This window comes from Bidens hawaiensis, unplaced genomic scaffold (assembly GCF_021521415.1).
Source record: "Bidens hawaiensis isolate Kalapana, Puna unplaced genomic scaffold, B.hawaiensis_p1.1 tig00009343_1, whole genome shotgun sequence".
Classification (NCBI taxonomy): domain Eukaryota; kingdom Viridiplantae; phylum Streptophyta; class Magnoliopsida; order Asterales; family Asteraceae; genus Bidens; species Bidens hawaiensis.
Window position 1 is genome coordinate 354,713 of NW_027491689.1, and position 20,409 is coordinate 375,121.

At 34.5% G+C, this 20,409-nt stretch overlaps 1 protein-coding gene across 1 annotated transcript; it reads right to left on the reverse strand.

Annotated features, from left to right (window-relative positions):
- Window positions 1–6,410: 6,410 nt before the first annotated feature.
- LOC143532083 (uncharacterized) lies at window positions 6,411–8,418 on the reverse strand. The gene is made up of 2 exons (XM_077027232.1): window positions 7,672–8,418; window positions 6,411–6,732 (listed from the first exon to the last, which is right to left on the reverse strand). Exons 1-2 carry the CDS (start codon window positions 8,397–8,399, stop codon window positions 6,558–6,560), a joined length of 903 nt encoding a protein of 300 aa, XP_076883347.1. The 5' UTR covers window positions 8,400–8,418; the 3' UTR covers window positions 6,411–6,557.
- Between the last annotated feature and the right edge of the window lie 11,991 nt (window positions 8,419–20,409).

Genomic DNA, 20,409 nt, shown 5'->3' on the forward strand with positions numbered 1-20,409 from the left:
GGTTTGACATGTTTGGAGGTGGACCGGGTAGGAACCGGAACCGAACCGGAACCGGTTTGGAACCGGTTCTAGCCGTTGGAGTAGTTCTAGCCGTTGGGAAACGGTTTTATGGCCGTTTTTTGACCGTTGGGGTCAAAAATGGCCGTTTTTTTGGCTCCCCAAACACCCCACTACTAGTATAAATAGGTATTTGGTGTAATGGGTTCATCACAACACTCAAAACGCAAACCCGAACGCAAAAAAATACAAAAAAACGCTATTACAACGTTCTGAGTTCTCTAATCTCTTGTTTTCTCTTCTTCTATATTCATATTTGTTGTTATGGCTGCCTCACAATCATCGGTTGGTCAAGGTTCCACCGCCGGACCAAGTTTCGTTCGTATTGTACCTCATAATCGTAATCAAGAGATTTGGTGCAATTGGGATTTGGTTGAATTGAGTGACCATTCATTGAAGGCTCGGTGCAAGTTTTGTGGGATTTATTTAAACCCACTTTCGAATTCAAATTTGAAGAAACACATCGAAAGACCGTATTGCAGGGCGTTGAAACAGAACGTCGAGTCGCAACAAACGCAAATGGATAGTGAAGGCGGAATATTTACATACCAAATTGATCGAGTTCAAGATCGTATGGCGAAGTTTGTGATTCAAGAAGCTTTGCCGTTTAGCCACTTCAACAACCCTCGCTTAACCGCCATGATTCGAGATACGCTTCAACCACAATACACTCACGTAAGTCGTCATACTCTTAAACGTTATTGTTTAAAATTGTGGAAGAATGCCAAAGAGGTACTGATTGCATATTTTGAAAATATAAATACGGGAATAAACTTAACTACTGATGTTTGGTCGGCTCCACATGGTCTACCCGAATCTTATCTTTGTGTCACCGCTCATTGGGTAGACCCGTCATCGTGGGAAATGATGAAACGCACCATTGCTTTCGAACTCTTTGAGTATCCACATACGGGAGATAATTTGTTTGAAATTTTAGATTATGTTATAAAAACTTATAAACTAGAAAATAAAATATTTTCAATTGCATTTGATAACGCGTCGAATAATACATCGGCGGTTGATAAATTAAAATTAAAATATACGCCGATTTGCAATGGTGTATTTTTTCACTCAAGGTGTGTTGCACATATCATTAATTTAATCGTGCAAGACGGACTTGCTTCGGATGAGGTTACATCGGTTATAAACGATTTTAGAGTAATGCTACATGAAGTTTTTAAGAAAAGTAAAAAAAGACAAATGGATTATAGAAAATTTTGTAAAGATACGGGAAGAAAAGCTTTGGGAGCTAATTGGGATGTACCTCATCGATGGAATTCCACTTGCATAATGTTTCAAAGTGCTTTGAAACAAAGAGAAATTTTACAAATGTTTCATTCTAGTCTTGCCGAGAATGATTTGGCAATCCCCTTTTCAAATGAGAAATGGGAAATTATCAATGACTTATCGACTTTTCTTGAAGTTTTTAAAACATCAACTACGAAACTATCGGGAACGTATTATCCGACAAGTCCCTTGGTTCTTTCGGAGTTATTTTTAATCGTTAACAATCTTAAAGAATTTGAAAATAAAAGTCCAATGTTTTCAAACATCATATTACCAATGAAGTTTAAATTAAAAAAATACTTTCTTGAATTGCCACCGATTTTTACTTGCGCCGCCGCTTTAAACCCAATGTTAAATGTTACGGGGGTTGAATGTGTGATAGACGAAATTTTTTCAGCCTTAGATATGCATGAAGTTGACCCAAACTTTTCAACAGAGGCACAAAATGATTTTAACTTGAATTTTAAATTTATGTATGACTTTTATATAAATAAATATGGGTCAAACATACACATGCCTACGCCGGGGGGGTCTTCATCAAGTTCAAGTGCTACTAGAGTACGAGACCCCATGATTAGCCTTATGAACACCGTTTGCAACGTAACGGCTAAAAAACAAAGGGGTAACACCCCTTCAAGCGAACTAGGAAGGTATAGTGCATATGATTTCTCTACCGGTTTATCCGAAGAGGAATATGGCACTTTTGATGTTTTGGCTTGGTGGAAGGTAAAGGAAACCGAGTTTCCGATTCTTGCCACCATGGCCCGTGATTTACTAACCGCCCAAGCTTCTACGGTAGCTTCGGAATCTGCTTTTTCTCTTAGTGGCAGGGTAATATCGGTGAGAAGAACAAGACTGAATTCGGAGTCGGTGGAGATGTGCATTTGCTTGAAGGATCACTTGGACTCAATCGATCGTGTTCAACATGTAACCACTCTGGAAGACGAAACACCACTTGATGTTCGAGTGCACGACGAACAAGAAGGCGTTTCTACAAGTAATTCTGATGAATAAGTCGCCACTCAATAATTACGACGAACAAGAAGGCTTTTCTAGAAATAATATGTCACAACTTTATATTTATAAGTTTAATGTTTTGTTAGTTTGTTTTTGAATATTTTAAAACATGTAACCTTTTTTTTTTGAACTTCTTAAAGTAAATAAAATGAATTTTATGTTAATTGTTTTTTTTATTTAACATGTTATACAAATACGAATCGTATAACACCGCTCTTGATTATAATTCAGCATTTGACTTGCGTAAGCCAAAAGACTATAATATATAGCAAACTCAACAAATGTAACACGATACAGATTTAAGTTCACCATTACACGATACACGATACAGACTAATCAATTCAAACACGCTGACACTCATAGCATTAAGTTCAATATGTTGTTTACCATTATTGCTCTGTGGGTGAACAACAAAAGTAGCATGAGCCTCTTCAGAAATCAGAAGAACACAAATCATCACCTACACAAGCAGCGGAAACGAAAAACGAAAAAAAAAAAATATTTTACACTGTAACCGGTTGGAACCGGTTACAGTGTAAGAACCGGTCAGAACCGGTTCCACCGGTTCCGGGTCCGAGGGTTGGGGAACCGGTTCGGTTCCCTAACCGGTTCGACCATGGAACCGGTTTAAACAGTGATGTTGACTAATGGAACCGGTTCTGAACCGGTTCCGGTTCCTTTGACCAACCCGATTTGATCACCTATACTTGGATGTACTCGAACTGATGTGTGCTAACAAGATAACCAACCGAAAGAGAGAGATCAAAAACCATGCCCGTTGATGTCTAGATGTTTGGTACCCTTATTAATGACGAGATTAACCGCTAGACATGCAACACCTATGTTGTTACGCCAAAGAGTAGGTCGATACTTCTAAAACTCAATACATCGGTGACTTAATCCATTGAATCTTAGCAGCAACATGAGCAACTGATATTCGACATCAATACTAGATAGGACAACATTGTGCTGCTTCTTGAAATTCTAACCGGTAAGGTTGAGGTTTAGAATAACACAATAAACGATAGTTAAACAACATTCATCAAGACAACATAAACGTAAAGTCTACCAACATGTTTATAAAGAAACCGGAGAACCTTGCTAACAACATAGGCAATTTTGGGTCACGCAATTACCACATAACGCAATGCTCCAACGGTGCTAAAGTAGAGTAAATGGTCGTCCATAGGAACCCAAGAATATTGAAACAACAATACGCTTGGACCATCACTATGGAGTCCGGACACTTCCACTACTTGGCTAGATTTTTTCTTATTAAAATAAGGATTTTGTATTAACCTTTATAACTAAAATACTACAACATATTTTAAAATTTTTAATTTACATGAGGTAAAACTTAACTTTTACTTTTAGTATAAAGGTGAAGAGAGAAAATACAGCTGTATCCCATGTGATTTGTTTTATGTAAAGTCCGTAGTTTTGTCTTGTTTTGAGGCAAATACAACAGAGAGACTGTGTCAAATCTCATTCAAAGTTAAAATATCATGGTACTATTTTTTGTACCTTTTAACTGAAAAAGTTATCGAAGATGTTGGGACCAATCTCGACAAATACATCTCAACAATTGAATTTCAAAATCAATGGCTATAAAGTTGGTTTCAAAGTTTTCAAGTTATAGAAGGGGTTTCAAGTTAACTCTTCCCTATATAGTCTAGCGACTAGTTTGTTTATATTTAACTTGGACAAAAATCTGAAATAATTTATCAGTTAGTCTAATTATGTTTGATTGAGCCAAAAACTCTGAGCAAAAAATATCATTTAAGACCCATTTTTTATATTTATCATGGACGATTAAAATCTAGAAAACGTCGATGATCTTTATTTCAAATTGTACATACAGTGCATTAATATGAAAGTTCAAACCTGTATAACATTTATGTGAAAGATCAAAACATGGTTAATAATAAATAAAACATCCCTAAAAAATGAAGAAACTATGACACAATAAGTCATACCAAACACATTTTTAACTTTTTCAAAAGTTAATAATGTATGAGTAGCCTAAAATAAGCAATCCCAAACCCCCCCTATATAAACACTCCATGGAAATATCTAGATATTGTTCACCATCTTCTCCCTCTAGTGAGAGAAACCGTAGAGACAGAATCATCTCCATTGTTGAAATCTCGTATCAGATCAAGTGAAGGAATGAAAGATGAACGTCTTAAGGATCAGTTTGTGGTATGATCATGGTTAGAATGCTGATGTCTCGGAGGTCGTTTCCAGTATAAGGTTTGGAAGTAGTTTTTTAACATTTAAGGTTTTCATCTAAAAACACAATCTTTACATGGTATGGTTTTATGAGTTTAAATCTTAGATATACCCTTTTGGGTGTTGTATACAAGTTTATGACATACAAAGTTTAAATTTTGTGATGAAATCGGGATTTTTTTTTAGTTCTTGCGAAACTAGCATGTTCTTTGTGCGAAACTAGGCAATTTATGCAAAACTTCGCTAAAACATGCGAAGAATGCTGATGCCCTGGAGGTCGTTTCCAATAGCTCTACATAAGCTACCACTTATGAGATAAGTCTACGAAGAATGTTGATATCCTAGAGGCTGTTTTCAGGAAGGTAACTATCAAGAACCTCAATAAGTTTGCGGATCACCCCGATTTTTATATCGGGTAACCCCAAGCATGACCTAGAATTAGGAATCGCTAAATAGGGCGTGGACGCTTCCCATTTACATATCATTTCTAGTTCTGATGAATCTGCGAGTTCAAAGGTTGTTGGTGAAAGAAATAGTGAATTTGAAATGATGAAAATAAGCTTTCATAAATATGCCCCACCAAATACATTTTTTCTTATTCTAATCTGAAGCCTAATAGCGTTCCCATGTTTGTTCGGATGGAACCGACACTCCTCCACCTGACGCTATTAAGTAAGGTGTAGCTAGGTGGGCTGAAAATGGTTGATCGACACGTGTTTGAATTTGATGTAGGCACAACGGGTAAAAAGATGGTGTGCCAAGTGCGTTGTTTGCTAATTCCGGTCTAAAGTCTGATGTGATTCCCACTTTTATTTGGAGAGAACCGACATTTCCCGGAGTGCCAAGTGTTAGTAATTTTTTGTATTGTTTTACATGACTTAAAAAGATTTTTGTGTTATTGTAAGGAATATCAAAACAGTTTATAAACTCTAAAAAGGCTGAGGTTGGGGCGAGGTGTTTTGTAGTCCACTTTGTCGTGCAGGAGGGCGGGCTGTATGAAACATGGAATATACCTTCGGTGGCTGAAGATGCGGGCATGGTGGATCTTGGTGAGATGAAAATAGTTGGGAAAGAATTTTTTGAATTCGGTGACGCTCTTCAAATGAAAAGAAGAAAAAAGGCAAAACAACTGGCAAGAAACATATTGGCAAGGAACACAAAGATTTCATTGTGTTGCGGTTTTTCTATAAACCGCCAACACCGAGTGAGGTTTGAATAACTGATGTTTTTGTGGTTTGAATATCTGATGTTTTGTTATTTGAATATTTGATGTTTTTGTGATTCCTACACAAAAATTTATAAATAAAAGACAGATCTAAATTACATGTAGATCAATTTCGAAATGCTTGGTACACTAATTAAAGACGAGACTATTATCCATATAATAGCAATTACTGTATTCATATTTAAGTTTTTTTTTTTTTTTTGGTTTTTTTTTGCAATTTTCCATTCAACAAAAACCAAATACCTTAAAAAACAACCAAAGATTACACCGACAACATTCCACCTATTCTACTCAGTATCTAACAATGAAATCTACTTTTAATCTAAAGAAAACTAAACACTTTGATATCTTCAAGAATGTTCTCAATCCTCACCTTCTCGTTTAAAAATATCCATTCCATCACGCGATTTCCCTAAGCACCAATAAGCGATCATCACTATGGATCACACATTCATTTTTCAAACATTATCTTCTAATATTCCTATATAAACACATCATCGAATCAACACATTTCTTTCAAAACAATAAGACATGGCAACTCATGTATCAAGAATTACAAACTTCACTTATGTCATCTTTACACTGTCAATCATGGTTTCAAATATCCAAATTGTAATTCAAATGTAGCATCACCTTGTTCACATTACATTTCACAACAAGGAAATCCAGATTAACACACACCATGAACATTTTAGTTCGAACTTTTAACAAGAGTTATGACAAAAAAATGTGCAGGATATTAGATGTTGGAAGCACTGAGTGCCATAACCTTGCATTGTTCATTCATGGCTAACAGTTGGGCCTCTTTCTTGTCAAGAAGAGCACTCAGTTTCATGTTCTCATCCATAAGTTTGTGCACTTGAGCTTCTTTCTGCACGTTTTCACTCTCCAGTTGTGTTGTCTTCACAACTAGCCTGTTAATAATATATATAAAAACAACATATTACATATACTAGAGCGTTCATTTCATAACCAATAATATATGTTGACCACTGCGAGAACCACATTAAAATGTGTACTGTTTATTATGAAAGTTATATAGAATGCTGTAGATGTCAATATTTTTAATATTTAATTTTAAAAATATAAAATTAATAGTCATCTATCCACATGAATATGCGCACATTTATATATATATATATATATATATATTGAAAGTTTATGAGAGAGTAAATAAAACTAAGAGTGGGAAAAGATAAACAAAAAACTGCTTTTCAACTAGTATTTTCATTGAAGCGAAATGTGCACGTTTATGCGGTTCTCACATTCTCAACATATTGTTCATTTTAAAAAGAACAATATGCAGGAGTCAGTTCTATGCTGAGGACATTTTTTGCGAGACCAGAAACAACAAAATAAGGTCATTCATTATTTAAAATTTTTAGTTCGTTTCAACGCTTAACAGCTCGTTTAAGCGGTTTTTCAGTTCGTTTCAGTGTTAACAGCTCGTTTGAGCGGTTTTTCAGTTCGTTTCAGCACTTAACAGCTCGTTTAAGCGGTTTTTCAGTTTGTTTCAGCGCTTAACAGCTCGTTTAAGCGGTTTTTAAGTTCATTTCAGCACTTAACAGCTCGTTTAAGCGGTTTTTAAGTTCGTTTCAGCGCTTAACAGCTCGTTTAAGCGGTTTTTTAAGTTCGTTTCAGCGCTTAACAGCTCGTTTAAGCGCGTTTTGACTAGTTTTGCAGCAATTTAGCAATAAAAATCAGCAGTTCAGCTCGTTTTTGCCCATTTAATTAAATTACCCAACCCATACTAACCCATTAGGTTTTTAAAATAGCCCAAACTGACCCAAATCCATTCATTTGGGTCAGGATTGCCCCCTGACTATATATGTATGTAATGGCATCATCCTGACCGTTCAAAAAGCCTCTCGATGGTCTGAAACTGCTTCTCGGAAGAAACAAGTGTTTCCCTAACACTTATGAGACTACTGATATAAGACTTTAACGATTCAAAATCCTGTTTGACCCGAGTAAGCTCCTGCTCGTTTTCAGCCGCCCGTTGCCTCTGTCTAGACGTTTCCTCAACCAGATCTTCAACTCGTTGTTTCATTTCATTCAAAATACAGTTCGTCTTCATTGCAAACCCGTCCATTTCATCCAACTTCTCAGACATGGTTTCAATCTCAATCGCCTTCCTTTTAATCTCTTCTTGACCCGTACTCACTTTACGTTTCGCATCAGTCGTTTCCGACTCAGCCACACGCACCCGTTTTATTAAAATCTCCATCACATCACTAACCGTTTTCACACTGTTTAATATTTCGCCCATGTATGACCCGTCTTGTTCATCAACAGCAATCAGTGTTTCAACCTCCCGCGAGTCAAATACCGGAAGGTTGACTTTGTCAACGAATCGTGCTTTTGATTCCAAATATGTCAATAATGTTGTTGTGGTTTTGACTCGTCTCCAAAGAAGGTTTACTTCTTTTTGAGAATCTTTACCAGATTCGTGCGTGTTTGAAGCTTCAGAAAGTTTTGTTTGTAATTCATCCACTTGTGATTGTCCTCGTTCCAAATCCTTCTTCCAAGCGGTTTGTGTTTGCTTTAGTTGAGAGTTGAAGGTTTCTTCTTCACCCGCCATCACTGGTCTAAATAAGAAACAAACGGAAATCTATAAAGGGAACTCAAATACCATAATTTTTTTAAGGTTGTTGACGCGTGTATCACAACTAACACAGAAAACAGTTTATTTGTTTCACCAGAACATATACATAGGTTCTGTGAGCACCCGATGTCATTTAAAAAAAAATATTTGAACCCATTGATTATGAAAATTTTAGTTAATATAATGATATTTTTTTTATAAATATAAAAGGATTTAAAAAAATAACTACAAAACAACTAATAAACATTATTAACGGACTAATAATAACCGACCAGACCTGACCCATCCAGGCCCGAAAACTTTAACACCAGAAAAAGCTAAGCACCGAAAAATCCCGAACACATTAAAAAAATTTCCGGCTCCGCCACTGGTGAGCACATTCTAATAACAGACATAAATGGCATCCATATACCTGCAAACATATACAATGCACATGTACACGTATATATATGCATACGTACAATATGTATATGAATCAAGTGTTTACACACGGTTGTGCACAACTATCTCGAATGTACAGCATTCTAAAAACAAGATAATATTCAAGGTTTTGATAGATTCCCGTCAGTATGTTAGGCTATGTGTAGTTAAGGGGCTACAAAATGGGGCGTTTTGCGCCATGTGGCGCCCAGTCAACAAAGAGTGGGTTTTTGTTTTTGTGGTGTAATGGTGTTGTGGCACAATATATATATAGGGTGCAGTTACTGCACGCTAATGCCTTAACATACGATAGGTACGCGAGACGCTCAAAGGCAAAAACCTAAAACACTCACAAAAAACTAAAACGCTCAGCCAAAAACGGAAGCAGTAACTACACCCTATATATATATATATAATATAATAAGGCCTTATAGGATATTTAGTTTTAAACTGGTTCATCTGTATATTAATAGATGCATATGAAAGTATGTGTGTATGTATACATTAGAAATGAAGCCAACAAGATTAAATTAAACCCAGTAGGAGCAAATATATCCTATAATGAAAAACCCTAAAATAATAATAATAATAATAATAATAATAATAATATTAGAAAGAAAGAAAACAGAAGAAATGAACAATTCAATTGGGGAATTAGGGTTACCTAGGAAGGAATTGAAGCAATCGAATCGAGAGGATGCTTGATTTTGGGTTTTTGATTTATTGCATTATATTATTAGTCTTCTTTAATCAATCAATTTCGGGTTTCTTGGTTGGTTCGTCAACATCACTTATTTTCTTTTTATTTTATATTTTACAAGGATTTAACAAAGGTTTTATATATACCGGGAACAGATCCGTGAATCCATTTTTTCACGAAATCGATCTATGAAATCACATCCAAATATTTTGGAATCGTCAATACGTATTCAATTAATCATTGATTCACCGAGAAAAACAGTTTTGGATGGTCAATCGATCAATTAACGTACAATATATACGCAAATCCATTTTTTCACGAAATCGATCAATGAAATCACATCCAAATATTTCGGAATCGTCAATACGTATCCAGTTAATCATTGGTTACCGAAAAAAACAGTTTTGGATGGTTAATCGATCAATTTTTCACTTTTTTTTCACGAAAACCGTTTTCTGAGCGTTTTAGGTTTTTGGCTGAGCGTTTTAGTTTTTTTGTGAGCGTTTTAGGGTTTTGCCTTTGTTTTTTGCCTTTGAGCATCTCGCGTAAGGCTATGATAACCGGATTTAACAAAGGTTTTACATATATTTGAATTTTTTTACACAAGTAAGTGTAAGGAAAAGATCTGATACGTTAATGCTTTAACGTACAATGGGTACGCGAATCCATTTTTTCACGAAATCGATCAATGAAATCACATCCAAACATTTCAGAATCGTCAATACATATCCAATTCCAAGGATTTATATTTAGTAGATTAGGCTTTGCGATTCAAAAGGGGATAGTGGTGCAGCTTGTTGCTCGCTTACCCATTATCCAGATGTAGCTCAGTTTGTGTTATATATAAAAGTTATAGAAAAAAAAATTGGTTCACCGAAAAAAACAGTTTTGGATGGTTACTCGATCAATTTTTCACTTTTTTTCACGAAAACCGTTTTTGCGCGTTTTCTGAGCGTTTTAGGTTTTTGGCTTAGCGTTTTAATTTTTTCTGAGCGTTTTAGGATTTTGCCTTTTAACATCTCGCGTAAGGCGATGATAACCGGAGGTGCCATGTTTCTTATGGAGTCAATGTCGATGTCTTGGCGATTTCCATCCATATGGTACATGGATCTTCTTGTTTATCGGAAAATTAGAATCACGGATGAACATAAAAATACCAAAAAAGATGAAACATTTATTCAGAATTTTTAAAAATTTACTGCAGATGTATCAGACGGTTGACTAAAGTTGACTCTGATAGAGAAAACTGTTGGACTCGAGTTAGATTGGTTTATCATTTGGTATTTTTTTAGTGTAGTAATTGGGTTGGGTCTTAGTTGCTCGTGTGAAGAAACAAAAAATTTAAGTTATTGCACAGTATGCTAGTAATGTGTTTTTAAAGAAGTTAAAAAAAGAAAAGAAAATGTACATATAAATTTTGAGGAACATAATGCTAAGTAAAAAAAAAAGATAATGTGTTTATAGTACAAACTCACTTTTCACCACTTTTGAAGACGGATAAACATCATACTCTGTTAATTATTTAACTAAAGGGTTAACTCGGGTCGTTTTATGCCTTATCAATTATTTAGTTTTTCACCTGGATTAACTTTGGTAACGTCAAGTCATTAAAGTGAACACACGTGTTACGGATTGGAACTTTAGTAAACATTCTAGAATCATATCCAGGGGTATTTCTGGAAATTGTGAATTCCGAAGTTAAGTCGATTCTACGGATGCAAAAACTACGCACTGAATGTTGACTTTCAAAAATTCTAAATATGTGTCAGAATCATATCCAAGGGCATTTCTTAATTTCTCACCTGGTTGCTTTAACATATTTTGAGACTAAACTGTATTCAGATTTAAGTTTTTTTTTTTAATATTTTTTTTTTACAATTTTCCATTCAACAAAAACCAAATACCTTAACAAAAAAACAACCACCGATAACATTTTCCACCTATTCTACTCGATATCTAATAATGAGATGTGCTTTTAATCTAGAGAAAACTAAACACTTTGATATCTTTAATAATATATAAGGAATATATTATTACAAAAGTTCATTCATTATGAAACCACATATAACGCCAATCCACTAGGGCATATAACTTTTTAAATGTACAACTTTTATGTCTTTATGAACACCAGTCGACTTGATAATACAATTTCGTCGTTTCTTTAATAAATAAAATAAAATAAAATATTTGATGACTTTTGAACATAATAATTGACCAAAAGTCTACAAAAAAAACAACAAAAAGAAAAAAAAAGTAACTAGAATCACACATTCCTATTTTTTAGTAGGGTTCAGCGCGTCGTACACGGAACCTCTTCAGCTTCTAGGTCCCAGAACTTCGTTTTTAACAGAATTGGCTTTGCTATTCAAAAGGGGGTTGCGGCGCAGCTTGTTGCCCGTTTGCCTACCACTCTATTGTAATCGTTTTATAGTAAATTATAAGTTCTCTTTTGTAGAAATATATATATATATATATATATATATATATAAACATCTACAAATCAACACATTTTTTTCCAAAACAATAAGACATGGCAACTCATGTATCAAGAATTACAAACTTCACTTGTGTCATATTTTCACTATCAATCATCATGATGATGATCAACACTTGTCATGGATATTTACCATCACTAAATCATTATGCTAACCAATGCAATGACACTATCGGGGAGTGTCGGTCATTAGTGGAAGACAATGAAGAGTTTCTAATGGATAGTGAAGAACACATGCGGAGAATTATGGACCAAAATTCTCAGAATAATCATATTGCTGTGGCTGCTGTACTAGCTAGTAGTAGTCTAGCTTGTCGCAATAAGGATTGTAGCGGATCTTATAATGTTAACCACAGGGCATGCGATAAATCGACCTATTGTGGCCGCTAGTTTGGTTTGGATGCAATGATGGAATGAAAGTTTGTGTTGAATGTTGTGTGTATGTTTCCTATTGTATAAAGTGTTTGAAATTTCGTGATCTAAATTATGTTTCTTGTAGTTCATGTTTGTCACTAGCTAATGGGTTAGGCTTTTGTGATGGGCATGTGCATATGTAAAATGTAAGATATTATTCATGGAAATAAACTTTTTCGTCAATAGGTGGTTTTTTGGTTATTTTAGTGTTATTGGATTAACTTGTTGACCAAGGAAATAACATTAGAGATTAAATGAGTTAGGGGACGCGGGAGTGCGGACTCGTTTAACAGTAATGTTATTTGGGTTTTGTGCTTGAGCTTAAGTATAATATTAAGTGGGCTTGACTTGGTTATTTTGGGCTCATGTGGGAAACGATCATACACATTGATCGATGTTATCCCTGGGGAGAATAACTCTCGATCATATAGATACACACAGAGGAGAACAAACGGTTACTTGGTTCTCTCCTTGGTTCTCTCTTGTTCTTCATCATATACTAGGAACATCAAATTCGGTTCCATATACAGAAATCTATGCCTTATCCGATAAATCATTGCGCGTAATCCGCAGATAGGTTTATCTTAAAATGATTCACAATTCAGAGATTAATCCAGGTTGCTATTTCATCATCATACAATTGCATCCACCAGGTTTGTTTGTTTGTTTGTTATTGTTAGTTCAATTGATTAATTTCTTGATTATAGATCACAATATATACAACATGATTTACGCTTGTTACATTAAAAATGATATAAATGAAGATCACTAAAGTAGAGATAAATCTTTATTGACTATATCCGAGCTTTAATTAATGGAACTCGGACACCTAGTTATACCATATGATCCAAGTTACGTAAGTAGCCTCAGTTCATTTTCTTCAACTTTGATGCTTGTGGAACCATCCATGCAGCATGATCCAGACCCCATCCTAGGCTCGGTGAGTGTTTAGGGCATGATTTCGGTGGGGGATAAAATTTTTAAAAGTTTTTTTAATCTACATAACATTCTTTAAACATTACAATTGAAATTGGGTCAGAAAAATCTAAAAAAGGATCTAATGATATAGCAATTAGTATGTTTATGTTTAATTGAGCCAAAAAATTATAAAATAGAGCCTACTAATTTAGCAGATAGTCTAATTGTGTTATGTTTAATTGGGCCAAAAAATCTGAAATTTTCTTTATATATGACATTAAGATTTAAGACCCATTTTTTTGTAGTCGTTGACTCGTGGGCACTTGAAACTCGGGGACGACCATGCATCCTTGCTTTATAGTGTACAAGATAAAATGCATTAATAAGAAAGCTCCCTTTACTTGTACTCATATTTGAATAACATTAATGGGAAAACATGGTTAATATCAAATAAAACACCACTAAAAAGTTAAGAAACTATAGCACTTCGAAGCCATTTAAATGTATTATTTATAATCATCTTCGCCGCATTTGAAACCTTTGGTGAAACTGGTTTTCTTGATAATAGGGGTGTTCTATGGGTTCGTTTTTCGGGTCGAGTTTTTTCGGGTTTCAAAGTTTTAAACCTAACCTAAATCTCTCAAGGGTTTTTCGGGTTCGGGTTTTTTCGGGTTGGGTTAATCGGGTTTCGAGTATCCTAGATATAAAAACACAAAACCAAATCTTTTTTAAAAACTATAGTGCTAAAACTAAAACAACATATTCTTCTTTGCTTGTAGTAAATAATCAAATAATAAACTAACCATACTTGATAAAACAATTCAGACGAAGAGTAAAACTACTCGAACCATAACTGTATTCAATCGGACGTTATTTGGTTGTTCGATTACAGTCGCTATTAGTAAAAAACATAAAACATAAATTAATAATAAGCAATCGATCCATAATAGTTAGAATGACGACAGTCGAGTATAGCCATATTTTGATAACTTTAGTGGCTAAGACTTAGCCTAGTATACATAAAAATATATTTAATTTCAAAACTAAAAGTTTATTTGGGTTTTTCGGGTTGATCCAAATCTTATAAATCAAACCCGAGAACCAATCCGAATTACTTCGGTTCGGGTTAGTCTTTTCTCGGGTTCGGGTTCTTCGAGTCGGGATAGTTCGGGTACAGGTCATGTTTCGGGTAAAACTGACAGACCTACTTGATAATCTCAAGACCGAAGTTGATTGGGTTTGACTTTGGTCAATGCACGGTTTAATCTTCAAAGAATCACACTTGATAACTTAATCTCGTTAACCTTGCCACATATAAATTATTAGAAATGTTCATTCATTATCAAACAACATATAACGCCAATCCACTAGGGCATATATAACTTTTTATATGTCTTAACTTTATGTCTTTATGAACAAGTTAATAGTCGACCTGATAATACATTTCGTCGGTTCTTTAATAAATAATATATTTGATGACTTTTAAACATAATAATTGACCAAAAGTCTACTAAAAAAACAACAACAAAAAATAATAATAAAATAACTAGAATCACACATTCATTTTTCAGACTTTATCTTCTAATATTTCTATAGAGTAAAGTGTCATTTTCGTCCTTGTAGTTTAGCAAATAATGCGAATTTAGTCTAAAAAGTTTATTTTTTGCATATGGACTCTTCACGTTTCCCAACTCTTGCCAATTACATCCAAATCACTAACCCCGTTAAATTGAACCGTTAAGTAAGCGGTAGATATGTATTTTCACTCTTTCTTTATTATAACACTTATTTTAGTGAACTGCGGTTTTCGTCCATGTGGGTTGTCCAAATCTGCGGTTTTAGTCCAATAGTTTCACGTTTGCAATTTCCGTCCATATCAAATTTGTGATTTCCGTCCTTATAGTTTCATTTCATTTGCAGTTAACCCGAATTTATTAATCCCGATAAGTCTGGTCGTTAACCCATATGTGTCCCCTCACGTGACTACTAATTTTGTTGTTTTTCTCCAAACTAAACCTTAGACTTAATTCGCAAACCCCCTTGTGAGGGGCTCGGGTGTATTTGGAAAAAAAGAAAAAAAAGGACAAAACTGGCATTCACGTAAAGGGCACACTGATGGGTTTAATGACCAGACTTGAATTCGAGTTTAATTGCAAGTGAAATTAAACCATAATGACGAAAAATGCAAATTTGAAACTACTTGACTAAAACCGCATATTTAGACAAACCACGGGGACGAAAACCGCAGTTAACTGAAATAAGTATTATAATAAAGAAAAAGTGAAAAGACATGTCTACCCCTGACTTAACGATTAAGTTTAACGAGGTTAGTGATTTAGATGTAACTGACAAGAATTGGGAAACGTGGAGTGTCCATATGCAAAAAATAAACTTTTTGACATAAATTCGCATTATTTATCAAACCAGAAGGACAAAATGACACCCTACTCATTCCTATATAAACATCAACAAATCAACACATTTTTTCCAAAACAATAAGAGATGGCAACTCATGGATCAACAAACACCAACTTCACTTGTGTCATCTTTACACTATCAATCATCATGATGATGATCAACACTTGTCATGGATCTTTACCATCACTAAATCATTATGCTAACCAATGCAATGACACTATCGGGGAGTGTCGGTCATTAGTGGAAGACAATGAAGAGTTTCTAATGGATAGTGAAGAACACATGCGGAGAATTATGGACCAAAGTTCTCAGAATAATCATATTGCTGTGGCTGCTTTACTAGCTAGTAGTAGTCCAGCTTGTCCCAATAAGGATTGTAGCGGATCTTATAATGTTAACCACAGGGCATGCTATAAATCGACCTATTGTGGCCGCTAGTTTGGTTTGGATGCAATGATGGAATGAAAGTTTGTGTTGAATGTTGTGTGTATGTTTCCTATTGTATAAAGTGTTTGAAATTTCGTGATCTAAATTATGTTTCTTGTAGTTCATGTTTGTCACTAGCTAATGGGTTAGGCTTTTGTGATGGGCATGTGCATATGTAAAATGTAAGATATTATTCATGGAAATAAACTTTTTCGTCAATAGGTGGTTTTTTGGTTATTTTAGTGTTATTGGATTAACTTGTTGACCAAGGAAATAACATTAGAGATTAAATGAGTTAGGGGACGCGGGAGTGCGGACTCGTTTAACAGTAATGTTATTTGGGTTTTGTGCTTGAGCTTAAGTATAATATTAAGTGGGCTTGACTTGGTTATTTTGGGCTCATGTGGGAAACGATCATACACATTGATCGATGTTATCCCTGGGGAGAATAACTCTCGATCATATAGATACACGCAGAGGAGAACAAACGGTTACTATCGGGGAGTGTCGGTCATTAGTGGAAGACAATGAAGAGTTTCTAATGGATTGAAGAACACGGGCGGATAATTATGGACTAGACACCTCATATTTCTCTGGATGCTCTAAAAGCTTACAGTAGTCCAACTTGTCCCCATAGGGATTGTACAGGATCTTATTATGTTAAAAACGATAGGGCATGCCTTCCTTCGACCTATTGCAAACGCTAGTATGGTTTGGATGCAATGATGGAATGAACGTTTGTGATGAATGTTGTGTATATATTTCCTATAATAAAAAGTGTTTGATTTTCTTGTTCTAGATTATGTTTCTTGTAGTTCATGTTTGTCACTAGCTAATGGGTTAGGCTGTTGTGATGGGCATGTGCATATGTAAAATGTAAGATATTATTCATGGAAATAAAATTTTTCGCCAATAGGTGATTTACAAGTGTCGCGCTGAAAATGAAATAAATGAAAAACACGGAAGTAGAGGCAATTCCCTCTTGACAAAATCACAGCTTTAATTGATGGAATTCGGATAGTTGGTTATACCATATGATCCAAGTTACGTAAGTAGCCTTAGTTCATTTTGTACAACTTTGATCCTTGTGGTACCAAGCTTGCAGCTTTAATTGATGGAATTGTGTTATGTTTAATTGGGCCAAAAAATCTGAAATTTTCTTTATATATGACATTAAGATTTAAGACCCATTTTTTTGTAGTCGTTGACTCGTGGGCACTTGAAACTCGGGGACGACCATGCATCCTTGCTTTATAGTGTACAAGATAAAATGCATTAATAAGAAAGCTCCCTTTACTTGTACTCATACTTGAATAACATTAATGGGAAAACATGGTTAATATCAAATAAAACACCACTAAAAAGTTAAGAAACTATAGCACTTCGAAGCCATTTAAATGTATTATTTATAATCATCTTCGCCGCATTTGAAACCTTTGGTGAAACTGGTTTTCTTGATAATAGGGTGTTCTATGGGTTCATTTTTCGGGTCGAGTTTTTTCGGGTTTCAAAGTTTTAAACCTAACCTAAATCTCTCAAGGGTTTTTCGGGTTCGGGTTTTTTCGGGTTGGGTTAATCGGGTTTCGAGTATCCTAGATATAAAAACACAAAACCAAATCTTTTTTAAAAACTATAGTGCTAAAACTAAAACAACATATTCTTCTTTGCTTGTAGTAAATAATCAAATAATAAACTAACCATACTTGATAAAACAATTCAGAAGAAGAGTAAAACTACTCGAACCATAACTGTATTCAATCGGACGTTATTTGGTTGTTCGATTACAGTCGCTATTAGTAAAAAACATAAAACATAAATTAATAATAAGCAATCGATCCATAATAGTTAGAATGACGACAGTCGAGTATAGCCATATTTTGATAACTTTAGTGGCTAAGACTTAGCCTAGTATACATAAAATATATTTAATTTCAAAACTAAAAGTTTATTTGGGTTTTTCGGGTTGATCCATATCTTATAAATCAAACCCGAGAACCAATCCGAATTACTTCGGTTCGGGTTAGTCTTTTCTCGGGTTCGGATTCTTCGAGTCGGGATAGTTCGGGTACAGGTCATGTTTCGGGTAAAACTGACAGACCTACTTGATAATCTCAAGACCGAAGTTGATTGGGTTTGACTTTGGTCAATGCACGGTTTAATCTTCAAAGAATCACACTTGATAACTTAAGCTCGTTAACCTTGCCACATATAAATTATTAGAAATGTTCATTCATTATCAAACAACATATAACGCCAATCCACTAGGGCATATATAACTTTTTATATGTATTAACTTTATGTCTTTATGAACAAGTTAATAGTCGACCTGATAATACATTTCGTCGGTTCTTTAATAAATAATATATTTGATGACTTTTAAACATAATAATTGACCAAAAGTCTACTAAAAAAACAGCAACAAAAAATAATAATAAAATAACTAGAATCACACATTCATTTTTCAGACTTTATCTTCTAATATTTCTGTAGAGTAAAGTGTCATTTTTGTCCTTGTAGTTTAGCAAATAATACGAATTTAGTTTAAAAAGTTTATTTTTTGCATAAGGAAAAGATCTGATACGTTAATGCTTTAACGTACAATGGGTACGCGAAACAATTTTTTCACGAAATCGATCAATGAAATCACATCCAAACATTTCAGAATCGTCAATACATATCCAATTCCAAGGATTTATATTTAGTAGAATAGGCTTTGCGATTCAAAAGGGGATAGTGGCGCAGCTTGTTGCTCGCTTACCCATTATCCAGATGTAGCTCAGTTTGTGTTATATATAAAAGTTATAGAAAAAAAAATTGGTACACCGAAAAAAACAGTTTTGGATGGTTAATCGATCAATTTTTCACTTTTTTTTCACGAAAACCGTTTTCTGAGCGTTTTAGGTTTTTGGCTGAGCGTTTTAGTTTTTTTGTGAGCGTTTTAGGGTTTTGCCTTTGTTTTTTGCCTTTGAGCATCTCGCGTAAGGCTATGATAACCGGATTTAACAAAGGTTTTACATATATTTGAATTTTTTTACACAAGTAAGTGTAAGGAAAAGATCTGATACGTTAATGCTTTAACGTACAATGGGTACGCGAATCCATTTTTTCACGAAATCGATCAATGAAATCACATCCAAACATTTCAGAATCGTCAATACATATCCAATTCCAAGGATTTATATTTAGTAGAATAGGCTTTGCGATTCAAAAGGGGATAGTGGCGCAGCTTGTTGCTCGCTTACCCATTATCCAGATGTAGCTCAGTTTGTGTTATATATAAAAGTTATAGAAAAAAAAATTGGTTCACCGAAAAAAACAGTTTTGGATGGTTACTCGATCAATTTTTCACTTTTTTTCACGAAAACCGTTTTTGCGCGTTTTCTGAGCGTTTTAGGTTTTTGGCTTAGCGTTTTAATTTTTTCTGAGCGTTTTAGGATTTTGCCTTTGAGCATCTCGCGTAAGGCGATGATAACCGGAGGTGCCATGTTTCTTATGGAGTCAATGTCGATGTCTTGGCGATTTCCATCCATATGGTACATGGATCTTCTTGTTTATCGGAAAATTAGAATCACGGATGAACATAAAAATACCAAAAAAGATGAAACATTTATTCAGAATTTTTAAAAATTTACTGCAGATGTATCAGACGGTTGACTAAAGTTGACTCTGATAGAGAAAACTGTTGGACTCGAGTTAGATTGGTTTATCATTTGGTATTTTTTTAGTGTAGTAATTGGGTTGGGTCTTAGTTGCTCGTGTGAAGAAACAAAAAATTTAAGTTATTGCACAGTATGCTAGTAATGTGTTTTTAAAGAAGTTAAAAAAAGAAAAGAAAATGTACATATAAATTTTGAGGAACATAATGCTAAGTAAAAAAAAAAGATAATGTGTTTATAGTACAAACTCACTTTTCACCACTTTTGAAGACGGATAAACATCATACTCTGTTAATTATTTAACTAAAGGGTTAACTCGGGTCGTTTTATGCCTTATCAATTATTTAGTTTTTCACCTGGATTAACTTTGGTAACGTCAAGTCATTAAAGTGAACACACGTGTTACGGATTGGAACTTTAGTAAACATTCTAGAATCATATCCAGGGGTATTTCTGGAAATTGTGAATTCCGAAGTTAAGTCGATTCTACGGATGCAAAAACTACGCACTGAATGTTGACTTTCAAAAGTTCTAAATATG